Below are 13,401 nucleotides of genomic sequence, written 5' to 3' on the forward strand. Positions count from 1 at the left end.
ATCACCAGCCAACAAACAACTTGAAATATATACGTGAGCTCACTTGTCTTAAAAAGAAAAACGTCATTTCAAGACGCTCTTTTTTTGGCTGTCAAACTCCAGCACGCACCAGAATGCCCTGAACCACACCTGGAGTCTTGATTCAGCAGGTCGGGGCTGGAGCTCAAGAATCTACATGTTTCACATGTTCGCAGGCAGTGCGGGTGCTGCTGGGCATAGGACCAGACTCTGAGAACCACTGCTCTAAGCAACTTTATTTCAAACTGTCAAGTTGAAAGTGAGAGTGATCAGTTTATTACAGATCCCTCATGGTTTGGGGAAGCCCATCTCCTTTCAGAGTATAGACCAAGGCGATGTACCAATGACTTGACAGCTGATACAAGCAGGCCCTCTCATCGAAGGCTGCAATAATAGTGAATGTCTAGTTTACACAAAAATCCCCAAAGGCTGGTGACGAGGGCTTCAGGATTGACTCCTTCTGTAGGTCGAATAGAGTTACAATCCATTTCAACCAACACTTCCAAAAGCTCAGCGAGGGAGAACAATGGGTCCTGGCCTTGACAGATTTAGAAGCTTCTTCTCAACCATGATGAAAAAGTACCAACACAGTATCACAGTTCTTATATGCTCCAATTGTTGGAAGAAAGAGAAGTTACTATCTACCAGGGTCAATAAAAAGTATAGGGAAATGTTATAGCGGTGGGCTTCTGAGAATAAGATAGAACTGTTTTGCCATAGACTCAGGATGTTACGCGCCTCCTTGTGCTGTGTATCAACCACAGATAACCCAGCCTGAAGCACAGTGAGCCCTGATAATCTTGGGCTTGCTCCAATCTGGACCATCTCTGACTCGTCCAACTCTCTAAGAGGCTTATTACGTCAACTCCTTATCTGAGGGTAATAATGATGGTAGCGAGATCATCTGACATCTTTGCTGCTTTCTCTGTTGCATCAGGTGTCAGGGTGACACGTCGGCATGGCTCTCTTCGTAACTATAGTCCTATCTATAAAAGGAGGAAGTATTTTCCCTCACCCTGAATCATCTTTGGAAAAGAAGATAAATATGGACAGTTGTAGATGTATCTGATATGCGCTTTGGTGATGACAAGGGTCAATTTATTTAGTGGAAAAAGTGTGGCTCTTGAATAATAAAGTCATATAATCCTCAGGGCTATTCATTAGGTGGGAGGAATCAGATTTGCCAAATAAAGTCATCTTGGGAGTTCTACATGCTGTTTAACATTTTCTGTTAACTGAACTTCTTGAACTAAATCTTCAGTAGAAGCATACAGTCTATATTTTAGGTAAAAACAAAAGGCCAGGCAAGGGTACTACGTCACCAAAAACATCGATCTAAAGTAATTACTTTTGATAATTGGTGATTATTATTATGAAAGGAAGTGCTATACAGGTAGATAAGAAACAAAGTCATAGCATCCTTGACCACTAACAAAGAAATCTTTGTGACAGTTTTGTCATTTTTAGGATGCTGAATGGGGAAAGGTCAGCTCCACCCAGCACATAGCCCTTTTCTGGAAAAGAGTGCTGAAAGCAAGCTCACTCAATCCCAATTCATTCAACAACCACGACCTGAAAAATAGACACTCTTACTGAGCAGACAGAAATACAATATACTGTTTCATACGACAGAAGTAGTCTCTAACTCAGGCTGAGGGAAGGGATCCTCCCCAGCGAAGAGTGGCAGGCTTACATCATTGCAGATGAAGAGTCAAATTAGAATTTTCAAAGACAGTATGTTTATTTTGAAAGACAGAGGTATAAAATATAATGGTATATACATGCCTTGTCTTACACTGGAAAAAGTGACCCATTCTTAGTGTTACCAAACTTATATTAAACATAAAAAGCTTCCTCCATTCTCTTGTGTGAGAATAAAGCCTAAACACACACACACACACACACACACACACACACACACACACACACACACACACACACACACACACACACACCTCCCACTCAGTCACTGAAATTTTCATTATCTCTCTTCAACAAACCTCATCTTTCTTGAAGGGACCACACATCTAAATGAGTTACCTCTGGCTGATGCTTTAGCTCAAAACTGAATGAAGCCAGCAAAAAGACAGGGAAAATGCTATAATTACATGCATGTATCTCTGTTACTGGGAAAAAAATCTCACTATACTCATAGTGAGTTCCCAATGTGTCTCAGTTTATTCTTTAATAAGCTGAAAAAACATAAACACATATTAAAATGTCAATGGCAGCAAACATTAACACCATATTTTGACACTGATAATCCTAGATGCTCCTAGAACAATGTGTTACTGAAACAACAGAATTGTATGCTTTTGAGATTTGATTCTTCAACTCTAATAAAACATTATCAATTCAATAAACCTAAGGTCTTAACAATATCTATAATTCATAAAGACATGTCAAGTTCTGTGCTACAGATAAATATATATTAACTTTAGTCCTTAGAACAAAGTACATATTATTATCCCCACTTAAATACGAGGAAATTGAGGCTCAGAGTGAGAAACTCACCCAAGTGACACAGCTTGGTTAAGTGGCTGCCCAAGTCTAACCCAAATATCTCAGATGGAGTAACAGCCTCTGCAGTTATTAGAAGGCTCTGATACTGGGCAGACAAACTCTTGAGCAACAGGTTGGCAGGAAGCACACAGCATCCGGCAGCCTCCCAAAGCAAGTGAGGGTTGGGAGAAAGAAAAGGACAAGTGTAAGGAAAAAAGAACTTAAGTCATTGAGAAGGAAAAAATACCAAAGGTATGCTTCATTAGAAAGACTGAAGTTAACAAATAAATTCAAATATTTGTGTTAAGTTAAGTTTAACAAATTCATTAGATGCATTCGATAGGAAGCTCTTTCCATACATTTGAAACATGATACACTACATAAAAGTAATAAAAATAAATGATTCATTTTCACCCTGATTTCAATAACCTCTGATCCCACAGGGACCTATAAGCAACTGACCCACCACCATGTTCTCCCTGCCTCTGATTCCTGCCTGGTCTCACTTCCCTGCTTACACAGTCTGAATTTTGTGGTCAACACAGCTATCAGTTCCTTGTATATCCTCTCAACTTCTTAGCTCCTCTTTCACTTCTGTCTTTGCAAAACCCTGAACCTAGTTACATTCAGAGCCTTTATAGTAAATCTCCATATACCCTGTTCCAGTACCTACAAGTTGAAAGTGGTTGAGAGAAATACATAATGTCCCTGATTAAGATTACCTTAAATTCTTGACCATGAACCACGAGTTGGCCATACACGCCAATCGCAACAGCATTTCTGTCTCTTCACTTTCCCACTTTGACAGACAACTGTTTCAGGCTCTCTTCTCAATTCTCCATACCTCCCTCTCAACTTCCTTCCTGCTGATGACTGTGTTTCTATTTTACTGAGAAAACCAAAGCCATCAGAAGAGAGCTTCTAGACTACCCCCACGTAACCACCCTCCAGCACGGACCTGGGCAGCTCAACTCCATTTGGGCTCATCTCCAGATGGTGTCACATGCAAAACTGAGCTCCAGATATTTCTCCCCAAAACCTGATCACCCTACAGATTAGCCCTGTCAGTTAGTTGACTGCAAGTTGATCCTTCTAGATCCTCAGCCTGAAAGGCCTTGAGTTATCCTGGGTCCTGTCTTTTCCTCACGACCCACATACAGTCAGTCAGCAAACTCTGTTGGCTCTACCTTTAAAATACATCTGGATTCTCACCACTCAGCATCCCCTCCACCACTATCACCTAGTCCAACACTATTACCTGTCGTGTTAACACAAGTTAAAACCTGACATTTCCACAATTTAAAAGTCTCTAAAGGCTCCCATCTTAATTATAATAACAGCCACCAGTGCCATACGTATCTGCCTCCCAATGTCCTCTCCAACCTATTGCTTCTCCCCTTTTACTCTACCCTCTACACAGACTTGCCTCGCAATCTCTATTCTCCTTCCATTTTTCATAGAATTCTTAAGTCATTTTCTATCAATATATAACTGTTTTTGTATTTGAGCTACTGTTGTCTCCCCTTTCAGCAGAGTAGGAATTTCTTTTTTGTCCATGGATGTAACCTAGGCTTAGAGCACTAACAGACACAGAGTAGACTTCCACTATCAATTTGTGGAATGCACATACAGATGAATGAATAACACCTCCCTTACATGCAGTAAAGACCAGAATACCTTCAACCACCACATACACACCAATTCTAGATGTGATATAAACTTAGTTATTTCATATCTCATTACAGCTTTTATCATGCATCTTCAAGGTCTTATAGTTCATATTAAGATCTACAGCATGTAACCCCAAAATAGCCACTGACAAGACTGCAAAAGGAAGGAAATAAAACTTTTTAAAAAAATAGCCAAGGTACTTGAATTTCTTTGTTCTAAAACGCTCATGAAGGAAGTTCTATTTTTTTCAGAAGGCTTAAGGTTTATCCCTCAAGTATCAAAACAATTTCATCGTGACAAGAAATCATTACGAATGCATTCTCAATTTTCCTGCATTTTATACAGCATTTTAAATAAATTCTCTGAGAATTCAGCACCACAGCTCAAAGCACCAATTACTGCGAAGTGCTCTCATATAGTGATGCCCTCAGGGTCTTCAGACGTATATCCATAGGTTTTCATCCAGCAGTTGAAGACCTCCTTGTTTTGAATGCTCACATCTGATTTCACAGGTTTGTATCTCTCTTAGCTGCCCAAATATCTGCCTTTATCAAAATTTAATTTTCAATAAAAAAAGATTTAACTCCTACTTCCAAATACCTTAGAATAAACAAATACGTTGAATTAACAACCTCAATGGTCTTCAGGGAGCAGAATACAGAAACTTAAGACTTACTTAGTGAAACTGATTTTCACTGTTCAGAGATCTCTTTTCCTCCTATCTGTTTAAGAAATAGGTACTAAAAGGCTACCATATGTAAGCCAAATACTGTTCCAGGCACTGCAACCAAAATGATGAAAAGTCCTATGAAAACTCCATGGTTCTTGTTCTCAAGGAGCACACAGTTCAGGAGAGGGATCAGGCATGAAGTTCATGAGATTCCCTCATTATCTGAAATACTGCAGAGATTAATCCTCATGAGAAAAACTGTGACATGTTTATGGCCAGGTCTCAGAGCAGAAAATACTAAGAGCATTAAAAAACTCACCAACAGATAAACAAGTCAGTTCTGAAATGGAGCTAGACCCCAGGTAAGTGCTCTTTTTGAAATCTAGCATGAGTGTCTTTTTAAACTAACAGAAGAACACAAATTTCCTAGTGTGGTATGTTTACTCACTTGTATGAAAGAAAGCAAACTTTAGCTCTTAGTTCTGTTAATTTCTAAACTATGTCATTTACAAATGTGTCATAAATTATTTAACTCAATTTGAACACAAGATTTTATGCCTGTTAAAATTGTATATGATAGTATGCTCAGACCTTAAAAGAACTAAGATTTATTCAGATTTGTTATCTATCTGAAAATTTTCACAGCTAATGTATAGGATCTGCTCTTTTGTTTCAGTTTCACCCTAAGGAGTCCTATTATCACTCACAATGGCCTACTTTTTACATTAATACTGTATAAAAGCAGTATTAGAAATTATTCATTTGGGGTTTTAAATATTTGCAACAGAGCAAACTTGGGAAAAGAGCACGAACAAACACAGAAAATGACACACTGCAAATAAGTAGAAAAAATATATATTTTCAACTTCACTAGTAACCTAAGAATAGCAATTAAAGAAGAGCTAGGTTTTTTTTGTTGTTGTTTTTGTTTGCTTTTTTTTTTTTTTTTTTTCGCCTTGAATGCAGCAGAGTTTCTTTATTCATAGCATTCAACAAAGGCAAGCTTTCTCATAGTGCTGGGGAGAGTCTGGCCTGCTTTTAATTTTCTGGAGCCAACAGGTAATATACCTTAAAGAAGTTCAGTTGAAAGATGATCAGTTCAGCACTGGAAGGAGCACTAACCCAAATTGCTCAGAAAAAGGGAAACTTTTAAATTGTGGTATATCTAAATGGAAATATAATACAGCTAGTGAATAGGATGTTTAAATAAATTTTATAAGCAAGAAAATCCTTAAAGTTTATATGATTTTAAACCATGATTTAGACCTGTGTATATGTATCATTTCAACTATATGTAATTCTAACATTTTAAAAACATTTAAAAAATTTTTAACACTGGTTACTTTGAAGTAGTATATTAGTAGATGATTTTAAAGTATCATTTGTAACTGCCCTTACTTTTCACCATGAACTTATATACTTACTTTATAATTAGAAGACAGACCTTTATTTCAATCAAGAACTATTCCAAAACTCAAACCACACAAAATCCATCCAACTTCATGAAGCCTATGCTTATAGTGGAGAAAAGCATATACAGAAGCTAATGTATAGCTTCTACATTTAAGATGCAGGGAAAAGATGCAATCGTTTAAGTTTTTGCTTTTTAAGAACAGCCTTATAGAATGCAAAATAAGCAATGATGCCTCAAAGCTGAAAAAGAATATTCGCATCCAAGCCCACAAGCAGCATGTGTATGAAATAAGAAAAATACTCAATATTATATCAGAGAAAACAAGAAAGACATAATTGAGTATATAAACTTCATCATAAATATCATGCAATATATATGTGTCGCTGCCAAGAAATCCTGAATGTAATTTAAAATGTTGCAAAACCAAGTAAAGCATTCAGGTCTCTTTTGGACAAAAGTCAATTAATAAAAATACCTCATAGATACGGCTGGTTAAATTTTAAGAGACAGCTTACTTAAATGGATGGATGGTTTTAGGAGATTGTCTTCTTTATGAAAATTAGGTTTGAAACAGAATTTAAATGTTATTCTGCAACAGAAAGTTCAGATAATTGTTACAGTTAAGTAGAGCATATACATATCTAGATATCAAAGTAATCTCAAAAATAAGTGTTATGCTTTACAAATATCACCTTCATTGCTCTTTATATTAGAAATTAAAGTCAGTGGGGAAGAAAACACTTGCAGATCAGAAGATTCTCAATTCCTACTTAAGAACCTATTTCAAGATTCTTCTGTTGATTCCTAGCATCTTCGCAACGTGACCAACCTACAATATTCTGAAATGACTGTGTTCAACATCACACAGGCCAGGAAGGATCAAGAAAGCCGACAAACAAAATTTCCAGCGATTAATGAGAGGCTTACTCGGCCCTGATTAAATCCAAAGTACATTAAAAGAATATAGCTTATGTTGTAAACAGATGCACTATGGAAACACTTCTATACTGGAACTCTAACTTTATATGGAATTAGTTGATAACAATTTTAATGCTCACAGTAGGAAATGGTATTGTTTCCCACCTCTACACTCAGGGAAAATGATTCCCTAGGCACAAATTCTCTACTAAGAGTCATGAGGATTCATATTTGCTTCCTTTAATCATCTTCCAAAAATACACCCAAGATCAAAAGATAGGAAAAAAACACCCCCTTCTTTTTCCCTTATGAAACACATACAAAAATCAGTTATAGGAAAAAAATTAGACAAAAAAACAAACATGTGGAAATTAAACAACATGCTACTATAAAAAGCCAATGGGTCAATGAAGAAATCAAAGAGGAAATTTTAAAAATCATGGATAAATAAAAGCAGAAAAACAACTCCAAAATCCATGGACACAGCAAAAGCAGTTCTACGAGATGAGTTCACAGCAATAAAGACCTACCTCAAGAAACAAGAAAAATCTTAAGTAAACAATCTAACTTTATACACCTAAAAGAAAGAAGAATAAGCTAAATCCAAAGTTAGTAGGAAGAGGAAATAATAAAGAGCAAAGTGGAAAGAAATGAAATAGAGACTAAAAAACCACACAAAAGTTAATGAAACTAAGAGCTGGTTTTTTGAAAAGATAAAATGGATAAACTTTCAGCCAGACTCATCAAAAAAAATAAATAAAGCAGAGGCCCAAATAAATAAAATTAAAAATGAATGAGAAGTTACAACTGATATCACAGAAACACAACCAACCATAAAAGTGTGAACAATTAGACATCAACAAATTGAATAACCTAGAAGAAATGGATAAATTCCTAGAAATACACAGCCTTCCAAGATTGAATCAGGTAGAAATAGAAAATCTGAACAGACCAATTACTGGTAATAAAATTAACCCAGTGATCAAAAAAAAAAAAAGAAAAAACTCCCAATAAACAAAAGTGCAGGATAAGATGGCTTCACTGGGGAGTTCTACCACATATTTTAAAAAGTTAATTCCTACCATCTCAAACAATTCCAAAAACTGAAGAGGAGGGAATATTTCCAAATTTATTCTGTGAAGCCAGTATTAATCTCATACCAAAACCAGAAAAAAGCACTCGAAAAAAGATAATTATAAGCCAATATCCCTGGTGAACATAGATGCAAAAATCCTCAACAAATATTAGCAAACTGAATCCAATAATACATTGACAGGCTGATACATCATAATTAAGTGAGATTTACCCCAGGATGCAAGGATGGTTCAATATTTACAAATCAATGTGATATACCACATTAACAAAATGAAAGACAAAAATCACATGATCATTTCAATAGATGCAGGAGAAGCATTTGACAAAATTCAAAATTTAACATCTATTCAAGATAAAAACTCTCAACAAAGTGAGTATATAGGGAACATCCCTCAGCATAATAGAAGCCATTTATGACAAACTCACAGCTAACATCATACTCAACAGTAAAAAGCTGTGAGCTTTTACTCTACAGTAAGGCACAAGTATGCCTACTCTTCCACTTTTATTCAACATAGTACTAGAAGTCTTAGGTTCAGAAATCAGAAAAAAAGAAGTAAAAGATACCCAAATTAGAAAAAAAGAAGTACAATTGTCACTAATTGCAGATGACATGATAGTATATACAGAAAACTCTAATAACTCCACCAAAAAAAAACCTATTAGAATAAATGAATTCAGTAAAGTTACAGGATACAAAATTAATGTACAGAAATCCATTGCATTTCTATATAGTAATAATGAACTATCAATCACATTTACAATCACACCAAAAAGAATAAAATACCTAGAAATAAATTTAACCAAGGAGGTGAAAGTTTCAGTACTCTGAAAACCATAAGACTTTGACAAAAGAAACTGAAGTTGACACAAATAAATGGAAAGATATACTGTGCTCACATATCAGAAGAATCAATATTGTTAAAATGCCCATACTACCCAAAGCAATCTACATATTCAGTGCAATCTCTATCAATATATCCACGGCATTTTTCACAGAACTAAAACAATCTTAAAATTCACTGAAGTCACAAAAAGACCCTGACTAGCCAAAGCAATTTTGAAAAAGAAGAACAAAGCTAGAGATATGCTTCCTGACATCAAACTATACTACAAGATATAGTAATCAAAACAGTATGGTACTGGTACAGAAACAGACAAATGACCAATGGAACAGAATAGAGGTCCTAGAAATAAATCCATATATACATGCTCAACTAATCTATGACAAAAGAGTATGAATGCACAATGGGGAAAAAGATTCTTCAATAAGTTTTAGGAAAACTGGACAGCTACATGCGAAAGAATGAAAATAGACCATTTTTTTCACATCATATACAAAACAAATCTTGAAGAATGAATGAAAGACTTAAATGTAAGACCTAAAACCAAAAATTCCTAGAACAAAACGTAGGCAGTACACTCTTTGACATCAGTCTTAGCGATACTTTTTTTGGATCTGTCTCCTCAGATAAGGGCAACAAAAAGCAAAAATAAAAAATGGGACCACATCAAATGAAAATGCTATTGCACAGTGAAGGAAATCATGAGCAAAACGAAAAGGCAACCTACTGACTGGGAGTAGATATACGCAAATGTTATGTCCGATAAGGGGTTAATATCCAAATATATAAAGAACTCATACTAACTCAATAGCAAAAAAAACAAAAAACAAAAAACCCAATCTGATCAAAAAATGGGCAGAGAACTTGAATAGGCATTTTTCAAAGAAAACATACAGATGGCACATGAAAAATGCTGAACATCACTAATCAGAGAAATGCAAATCAAAACCACAGTGAGATGTTACCTCACACCTGTCAGAATGGCTATCATCAAAAAGGAGTAACAATTTGGTGAGGATGTACAGAAAAGGGAACACTTGTGCACTGCTGACTGGAAGGTAAACTGGCACTGCCACTATGGAAAGCAGTATGGAGTTTTCTCAAAAATTAAAAACAGAACTACCATATGATTCAGCAATTCCACTTCCAGGTATTTATCCAAAAAAGAAAAAGTAAAACACTAATTTGAAAAGATATATGGACCCTGATGTTCACTGAAACATTATTTACAATAGCCAAGATTAGAAGCAACCTAAGTGTTCCTCAATAGATGAATGGATAAAAAAGATGTGGTATAGATATACAATGGAATATTACTCAGTCATTAAAAAAATCTGGCCATTTGTGACAAGGATGGGCCTAAACTGTATTATGCTTAGTAAAATAAGTCAAAGACAAATACTCTATGTTTTCACTATATGCAGAATCTAATAAACCAACAAACAAATATGACAAAGCAGAAACAGACTCACAGAGAACTAGTGGTTGCCAGAGGGGATGGGGGAATGGATGAAACAGGTGAAGGGGATTAAGAGGTGCAAACTACCAGTTACAAAATAAGTCACAGGGATATAATATACATCACAGGGAATATAGTCAATAATATTGTAATAACTTTGTATGGTGCATAATGTATAACAATATTGAATCACTATGTTGTACACCTGAAACTAACATGAGTAAATCAACTATACTTCAATAAAATGTATTTAAAAAATGATTTAGGCATTTTTCTAACCTGGCAAGGTAGAAATGTAAATTTTTGGCTGAAGGACATCACTGATAGGTAGAGAGAATCTTTGTAATAATGAAAACATCTGAGAATATTTGCCTATGAAAGACTAGTGAAGAAGAAAGGATAATTAAGATTTTAAACTAGAACCTTCTATGTATTATATATTATTATAATAAGGGAAATGAGAATGTTTAAACATAGGGCTAAATAACTATAAGTACTATAAATTGAAGAAAAAGACTTCACAACTGTTTTGGATATTTTAAAACTGATTTTCACCTTCCTTCTCATAATCAAGATACTAAGATTTTAAAATTATTTACCCTACATAAAGTGTTGGAATTTTTTAAGATTGTTTTCCTAACAGAAGTGTAGTTGTATTCATATTCTTCATTCTGGATGGCCTTAAATGGAATAAGAAGATTTTAGCAAAATAAATTAAGGAGTATCTAATTAAGAGTTATCAGCAGGAGACCCTTGCAGATGTCATCAACAGGAAATGGAAAGGAATAAAGTTCAAATCAGACCAACAGGGTTTGTTATTTCAGAAAATAGCTGGGGGCAGAAGAGTGAATGTGAGAATGTGACTAGAGTAAGTTTTATCTTTTGATTTCCCTTATAATCCAAATGTTCTCACCAGCAAATATAATTCAGAAACAATGACACATGACATGGAATTACACACAGTGAGCCTGGAGGCTGTGTAAAAGGGAAGATAATACTGTCTACGTGCTCTTCTTTCTAGGACAAATTGCCTTATTAAGATATGACTTTTTCCCCTGATAACTAAAATATATTCACTGTAGAAATTTTAGAAACTTCAGATTAACACCATGAGAAAAACAGAAATTCTCTATAATCCCATCAGCCAAATGTAAGTACTATTAACATTTGGCTTATTCTCTGTGAATAAAGTAGTTTCTATGCATAGATCAGATTTTTTTCAAATGTATGATATCATTTTGTAACTTACTTTTTTTTCATTTTTTAATTTTTTTTCCATATCATTAGTCTTCCCAACCACCTCACACATTTTGATTTGCTTTCCATGTTTGTTACAGTGATGTGTAAAAATATAGTAACTTACTGCTATGCTAAGTATTCTCTGATTATTAGGTTAACGTACCTCTCCCCTAAACCTTAGAAAAGTCATTTTTTTCTTTGTGAATTGCCCATTTATGTCTATTTTTCATTGGAGATCATTTTTTATAGGAGTGTTAATCTCTCACTGCTTTTTATAATATCATTAGAAAAGGGTATACTAGCATATAAAGTTTAGAGCTTAGAGTTTGTCTTTTAATTTTAGTTATGGTATTTCTTGGTGATATTTTTCAAAATAACATTTTTGTGATTATAAAAATAATAGTTGCTGTAGAAGATTTGGAAATATCAGGGAAAATATTAAAAAAACAAAAAGCTGTAACTACAACCTTACAATCTAATTTTTTTTGTACACGCTACATCAGTGGATATATCCACTGATACAAACAGGAACTTGTATACAAGTGGGAACTGAAACAGTCTTGTTAAATGTTAATTTAGAACAATTCCTGATAAATAGTAAGAACTTAATATTTATTGAGTGATATATGTATTCACTTCAAAATTGTATTTCATACTTTCAAAATAATATATTAAATCTTGCTTTTTTCACTCAATACATTGCAAGGACTTTCTAAACAAGGACATTTTTCAAAAATATTTTAGAAACTGAATTTTATCAATATAGATATATAATACATTACTATGCTTAAATATTTTGCTATTGGGGGCTTTAGTTTATTTCTAATGTTTTTCCATATTGCAGACAACCTTGTAAAGAGCATATTTATAAATCTTCATGTGGAATCTGGATGATTTCCTTAGGCTATATTTCTAGACCTAAGATTACTGAGTCAAAGTCTACAAACATTTACAGGTTTTAATACACATTCCCATAGTACTACCTCCAATAATTGTATGAATATACCCTTTAGTGAGCAGCATAAAAAAAGATTCCATTAGAGCCACACTCTTATGAAACTAGTACCATTATTACTTCTTACTGTAAGTGGTACTGGTTTTGTGAAAAGTACCATTTCTATGACTAAGATGATTTCTGAACTGAAATAAATCCAGCCACGATAGTAATGTCTATCTAAATAAAGAGGTAAATTGAGGCAAGTTCAAAGAGATGAGGTTATTGGGGAATAGCAGAGGAACTGCAATTCAGGACACACAAACTATAGCGAGCTACAGATGAGGCCACTGAGGGTTGGGAATAGGCTGTATTTATGGGCAGGACATGTAAAGAGGGGAGAGTTCACGGAGAGTCTGTTAAAGTAAAAATAAACGGAGACCTGCTTTGAAAATTCCCTGAGCAGACGAAACCATTATAGCCATACAAACAAAACTCAATTCACTCCATTTTTTGAGACCAATTCGACCTGGGTCATTTCTTCATTTCTTGTTCATTCCTCTGAAAACCACAAGCAAAACCTTTCCAAGACTGATACGAGGCAACCTCTGATCAACTCCCTATTATGTAAGAAAA

General features: G+C 34.8%; 1 protein-coding gene across 4 annotated transcripts in view; it reads right to left on the bottom strand.

The window, feature by feature from the left end:
* ATP10D (ATPase phospholipid transporting 10D (putative)) overlaps positions 1 to 3,552 on the bottom strand; it is an 82,109-nt gene extending 78,557 nt beyond the window's left edge. The window contains exon 1 of one of the 4 annotated variants that reach the window (XM_064486908.1): positions 3,243 to 3,452. In XM_064486908.1, coding sequence (XP_064342978.1) covers positions 3,243 to 3,298 — 56 coding nt within the window. In that variant the 5' untranslated portion in view covers positions 3,299 to 3,452. Of the gene's footprint in view, positions 1 to 3,242 lie in introns of all 4 variants that reach the window. The other 3 variants (XM_064486919.1, XM_064486904.1, XM_064486924.1) reach the window with 3 other exon arrangements.
* Positions 3,553 to 13,401: the final 9,849 nt, after the last annotated feature.

The sequence above is a fragment of the Camelus dromedarius genome, chromosome 1, assembly GCF_036321535.1.
Source record: "Camelus dromedarius isolate mCamDro1 chromosome 1, mCamDro1.pat, whole genome shotgun sequence".
In the NCBI taxonomy this organism is placed as follows: Eukaryota; Metazoa; Chordata; class Mammalia; order Artiodactyla; family Camelidae; genus Camelus; species Camelus dromedarius.